Source organism: Harpia harpyja, chromosome 19 (assembly GCF_026419915.1).
Source record: "Harpia harpyja isolate bHarHar1 chromosome 19, bHarHar1 primary haplotype, whole genome shotgun sequence".
In the NCBI taxonomy this organism is placed as follows: Eukaryota; Metazoa; Chordata; class Aves; order Accipitriformes; family Accipitridae; genus Harpia; species Harpia harpyja.
The window spans coordinates 18,230,678-18,236,017 of record NC_068958.1 but is presented as its reverse complement, the minus strand read 5'-3'; the positions used below and the strand labels follow the sequence as shown (position 1 = coordinate 18,236,017).

Below are 5,340 nucleotides of genomic sequence, written 5' to 3'. Positions count from 1 at the left end.
AAAAGTAATTCTTGAGGGGCTGGGACTTAATGGCAGGCGAGCAAGATGAGTGGCTATCTCCCTAAACTGTGGGATGGCTGTTTCCACTTATGCTCAAATGATCACTGGGGAAAAAGTTAGAGAGATCTCTTCATACAGTGTTTTTAAGACAAATTCTAAGCACTACTACCAGCTGTATTTTTACAGCTCTAAAGAATTGAAGTACTGTCCTAAAACCCTGGGCATCCAACAATCATCTGAGGAACCTGCAGGAAGTGGGAGCCGGCACGGTCGCTGCAGGCTCTGCCAGTCTTGGCTCCATCTTCTACTTCCCTGCAACCATGGGGCAGTGGGGATGGATAATCTAGCAGGTACCTCTGCTAAAGAAAAGAGCTGGAGAAAGAGGGGGATCTCTGGCTACTAATGCTGTCTTGGGCAACCAGAGATTCATCCTGGGGCTGGTAATGGACCTAGAGCCAGTGTGGAAGAGCTGCAGACAGCATATCATGCTGCTATGACAAACCAGTTAAAAAATATTTGAGCAGTGTTTACCGTGGTAGAGGCATCTCCAAAGCAAAGGCAGGACCACAGTTGGGAATTTTCCCCCACTGATGCATTTGATCTCTTTTCCCCAGGGTAAAGTGGCAGTCAGTTTTTCCAGCCCCATTGTCACAGCTTCGTTACCACCCCCATCCCAGGCCAGACACACACCCATCAGCGAGGGGGAGATCTTCAAGCTTCCAGGCAGGCTGAGTGAGTAGATGTTGAGCAAGTCCAATGCTGGTTAAAAAAAAAAAGGGGAGTTCCCACAGGGTGGGACATGGTGGGTACAGCCATGGTGTCCCACCCAGGGACCATTCCCTGCTCTCAAGGGGGACAGATGGACCAGTTATCAGGGTTCATTTTCTCTCTTTGGGGCATTTTTGACCTGTGAGTGCTTAATATAGAGGGAAAATTTGGTGATGGAGAAGACTAGTATCCCACCCTGCCACCCCTCAGCAGTTTTGAAGGTGGAGACTGAGTTGTTTCAGAGGCTGCCCCTGGTTTCAGGAATCCAGCCCTCACTGTGGAGCAAGGACGACGTGATCCACTGGCTAAGATGGGCTGAGAAAGAGTATTCCCTTCGGCAAACTGACGAAAGCAAGTTTGAAATGAACGGCAAAGCCCTGTGCATCCTCACCAAGGATGACTTCAGATACCGAGCTCCGAGCTCAGGTTAGACTGAGTGCAAGGGTGTTTCTGAGGACTGTCCAAGTACAGCACAAGCTGTGGTCTGCTGAGAGGAGCTGGATGGGTCCCAGCAGACCAGGCTTTAGCTCTGCCTGGCCAGTTGGGTGCTGGAGACAAGGACAATCCTCTTTCTCTAGTCCCTCTGGACTGCAAATGCTTTGGGGTGGGGAATAACCTCTTACTCTGTAGCACAGAAATCTAAGCAACAGCATGAACTGAGAGAGACAATACAAAGTCATCTGAGCAGACTTTCCTTCTCTGCAGGTGATGTGTTATATGAAATACTCCAGTACATTAAGACTCAAAGAAGAGCTCTGGTGTGCAGCCCTTTGCTGAACTCACCCTTCAGGGAAGCCAGGAGCACAGAGGAAGGTATGCTAGAGAATGGCAGCTGTCCATCAAACAGAGCCTGCCCTCAGCTACAGTGGGTTGCACACATCTGGGGTTTGAAGCTCAGCCAGCTGAACCCATCCCACACTACCTGAGCAAGGCAAGCAGGACAGTCCCGGAGATGGCAGCCAGGTCTAACAAAGTCCAGGTCATCAAGGAAGTTTATAGTGATGAAGCAGGTCTGGTCAGAATCAGGCCTAAGCACCAGGTGGGTCCACAGCAGCCCAGCAAGGCTATAGCTACACTAGGAAGTCTATCTGCAGATTGAGATCTGGATCAGGGAAGGTCAACAGACAGGCAGAGGCACAGCTATAGCTGGAGACTAGTTCTCCTGCAACATAGCTAGGAAAGGCTTGAGGAGCCAGGGCTGAGCTTAAATAGAGCTTCTGGGCCAATGGGTGGAGAGGGGAGAGGCCCCAGATAAGGCTGGTCAGGGCCAGCGAGGCTTATTAGTGCCCTCAGGGGGGCTAGGTAGGAGTTAGGGTGGTTAATAGCTGGCTTTGCCTTGAGGTGGATCTGGGAGTGCTTTCTTGGGCTCTTCTGCTGGCTCAGGTATAGGGTCATGAACATCTTAAGCCCCCACAACAATTTATGAGGGAATGCTGTACTCTGGTATGTTCTCCTATGCCAGTTTTTCTTCTGTATCTGGCCATCACCCTCCTTAGCATTTTCTCTAACCCTCCTGGACTTTCTGCTGCTTCTGCCTTAGGAAAGTCCCAGGCTTTCCTCAGCACCTGCCTCATCTGGCTGGGCTGGTACCAGGCTCATAACCAGCCTGGGTTGTCCCTCCCCACCTGGTTTAGGGCTTTGGAAGATCTCCCGGGACCTGCTGTAATGTACACCAGGGTTTGGGTTTGGTTTGGGATTTGTTTGGTTTTTTTTTTTTTTGCAGGGACAGACTGTAGAGCTGAGGCTGCCCCAGCTGCTGTTTCCTCCTGCCTGGGTTGTGCAGAACAGCCTGTGTCCCGTAGCTCTGCAGAGCCACTGAACCTCTCCCATCACAGCTTGGAGGGCAGTTGCAGGGCAGATGCCATCTGCTCTTTTCCTACAACCCTGTCAGCCCCAGTGGATGGGAGAATTGCAGGTAAATATGAATTTATAGCCTGGTTCCTTGGCTTGTGCTTTGTCCCGTCTGCCCGTCTGTCTCCCTTCCATTTACTCCCTGCATCAGTGTGTGCTTCCCTGCCTCAGTTTTCCCACCTGAAAAATTGTAGTTCCTGCTAGTGTTTTGAGATCTAGCAATAAGTGCTGTGTGTGAGCTCTGGGGTCTTATATTTATTATCATTGCTAACATGTGCAATCTTGTTGCTGATTGACCCTCACTGGAGCATAGGTGCCTTAGTGGGAGCTCTGTGACTATTTATTCTCCACCAACACTCAGACTGCAGGTTGCTGTGGGATTATGTGTACCAGCTCCTCTCTGACAGCCGCTACGAGCCTTACATCAAGTGGGAAGACAAGGAAGCCAAGGTCTTCCGCGTCGTTAACCCAAACGGACTTGCCCAGCTCTGGGGGAACCACAAGGTAAACGCAGTTGAGAACAAATTTGTCATTCCTGGGCTTCTGCATGTTGCCTTCATGACCTGTTCTCCTGAGCTGATGGCACAGGGACTGGGAAGGGTGAGACAGAGTGGGCACAGGGCTACTGAGAGATGCCAACCTCCTGGTGATTAAAGAGGGAGGCTTTCTCATCCCCTGGAAAGCAAACCATGATGGCTGTGGACCCAGAAGCAAGTCTGGGTTAGAGACCCACGCTGCAGCCTGCAATGCCCAAGAACCACCTCGAATGTCCCACATGTGGTCCTGCTGCAGACAGACCCAAACCAGGTGTTGGTACTTGCTTTTACTCAACCCTGCCCAATTCTCTTCTTCCAGAACCGGATGAACATGACGTACGAGAAGATGTCACGAGCGCTCAGACATTACTACAAACTCAACATCATCAAAAAGGAGCCAGGGCAGAAGCTGTTGTTCAGGTGAGATGAAGCAGATCAGAGAACTGAGCTGTCTGGGACAGTGCAGATGGGGCATGGGAAGGTAGTGGGCTCCAGATTTTGGTAGCTGCTTCATCCAGCAAGACCCTCCCCTGCAAATGTAACATCCTGGTGGGTTTGTGTCCAGGCTCTGTCCTTTGCAAGCCAGGAGCTCGGTCGCCTGGGATCTGGGTCCCATCTGATGCCCTTTCCAGGGCTGCGGGCCAGCAACCTGCCCTGGAGCCAGCATCCATCCGCTTTCCTACATGGAGTCCAGCTGGTGCCGGAGGAAATGCCCCTGAGCCCACCCAAGCTGAACAGGTCCCTCCTGTTCCCCAGTGACACCAGGTCTGAAGTCCACCTCCAGACAGAGGAAGGGGTGGAAATAAGCCAGAAGCCTCCTGTTTTCAGTGCTGGCTGCTTCCCTGGGACTAGTTTGGACTTAAAAGGCCAGCTCTGGGCTGATGAGTGCTGAGCTTTGTCTCCCCAGGCTTGGTGCATCCTGGGTGCAAAGCAAGAGCTGGGATCCTCAGCAAAGTCCAGGGATGGTGGATACCCTTTGGTGCGCTCCAGAGCTCAACTGATGAGGGCAAGGGCTCCAGCATTTACAGCCTGCTTTGGGGTTGGGTTTGGACATGCCCTTAAAGCCATTAAAAAATGTGTTGCAGGTTTTTGAAGACTCCTGGGGAGATCATCCATGAGAAATCCAGCAAATTGGAGCAGCTGGAGAACGAGGACCATGAAGATTTGAAAGAAGACCCACTGGAGGTTTCACTGTAGGAAATCTTTGAAGGTGGCACTTGCAGTGCATTGCAGACAGACTTGTGCTCAGCTGGGAAGTGCTGGTGTCTCTCGCATCTCCTGGACAGAAGGCCACAGAGCTGGTGCTGGATTTCAAAACCTGCCCTGAGCCAAAGCTGTGACATCTCTGGGGCTTCATTAGCAAAACATGCCCAGAAACTGTCCCCCAGCCCCGAAAAGTGCAGGTGAATGTGTGGGCTGGTCTTCTGCTTGCTTCCCTTCTGTCCTGAGGAAGGGAATGTGATATTTCTGCTCTGTAAATTTTGATGCTTTTCTTTAAGGTTCAAACTTGCTGGTAAAGACTGCTCCATTCTTACAGCAAGATGTGCTGAGCAGAGAGCACCAGAGCACATGCTCTGGGTCAAGCGTCTACCGAAGTGCTTTTGCAGCAAGCAGTGGCCTGAAGTGTGAACATGCTGCTCTGAATCTGAGCCATTTCCCTGATTTGAGAACGGACTTACATTGCAAATACGCTGTAATCTCACTGTCTCCTGTGGGGTTGCTCCTGTGATTAAGGGTGGGAGTGTGTTGACATATCTGCCTGGATCAGGCCTGGCTGATCTCCAGGCTGCATGGATGCCCTAAGCTGGGTCTCATTTTAACTTCTTTCCCTCCTTGTAATGTTTTTTGTAATTGGCTGACTAAATAATGTGAAAAGAAACAAAGCCAGTAATGAATATGACCACATTCATAGTCAGACACATGGTTATTTGCTTTGAGTCTGAAGCAGGAATACCTGCAACCCCAGGCACAATTAGTGACCTGGAAGGAACAATGTGTGTGTGGTTTTTAAATCTGAAAATATCCACTAATATTTTCAGATTACTTTTCATTGAGGAAATAGGCTCATGACTGTGTAAGGTTGAAAATCCCACTTCTTGCTGGTTGAAGTTCTGAAACTGGGGAATCCAAGCCTTCCTCATTTCAAACCAGCTCGTGTGGGCACCCAGATCTTGTCCCCAAGCTC

The 5,340-nt window shown here is 50.6% G+C and overlaps 1 protein-coding gene across 1 annotated transcript; it reads left to right on the top strand.

Moving 5' to 3' along the window:
• Window positions 1-364: 364 nt before the first annotated feature.
• On the top strand, window positions 365-5,060 carry ETV7 (ETS variant transcription factor 7). Its single transcript, XM_052815756.1, has 7 exons — window positions 365-732; window positions 1,030-1,194; window positions 1,474-1,581; window positions 2,492-2,683; window positions 2,981-3,123; window positions 3,475-3,575; window positions 4,241-5,060. Exons 1-7 carry the CDS (start codon window positions 591-593, stop codon window positions 4,350-4,352), a joined length of 963 nt encoding a protein of 320 aa, XP_052671716.1. The 5' UTR covers window positions 365-590; the 3' UTR covers window positions 4,353-5,060.
• The last annotated feature ends 280 nt before the right edge of the window (window positions 5,061-5,340 follow it).

Excerpts from the sequence above, each read along its gene's own strand:
- ETV7 (XM_052815756.1), top strand. The coding sequence starts at position 591 with ATGCATTTGATCTCTTTTCCCCAGGGTAAAGTGGCAGTCAGTTTTTCC. Across the intron at positions 3,124-3,474 it reads AGCTCTGGGGGAACCACAAG|AACCGGATGAACATGACGTA; the intron begins GTAAACGCAGTT and ends CTCTTCTTCCAG. Across the intron at positions 3,576-4,240 it reads GGGCAGAAGCTGTTGTTCAG|GTTTTTGAAGACTCCTGGGG; the intron begins GTGAGATGAAGC and ends AATGTGTTGCAG.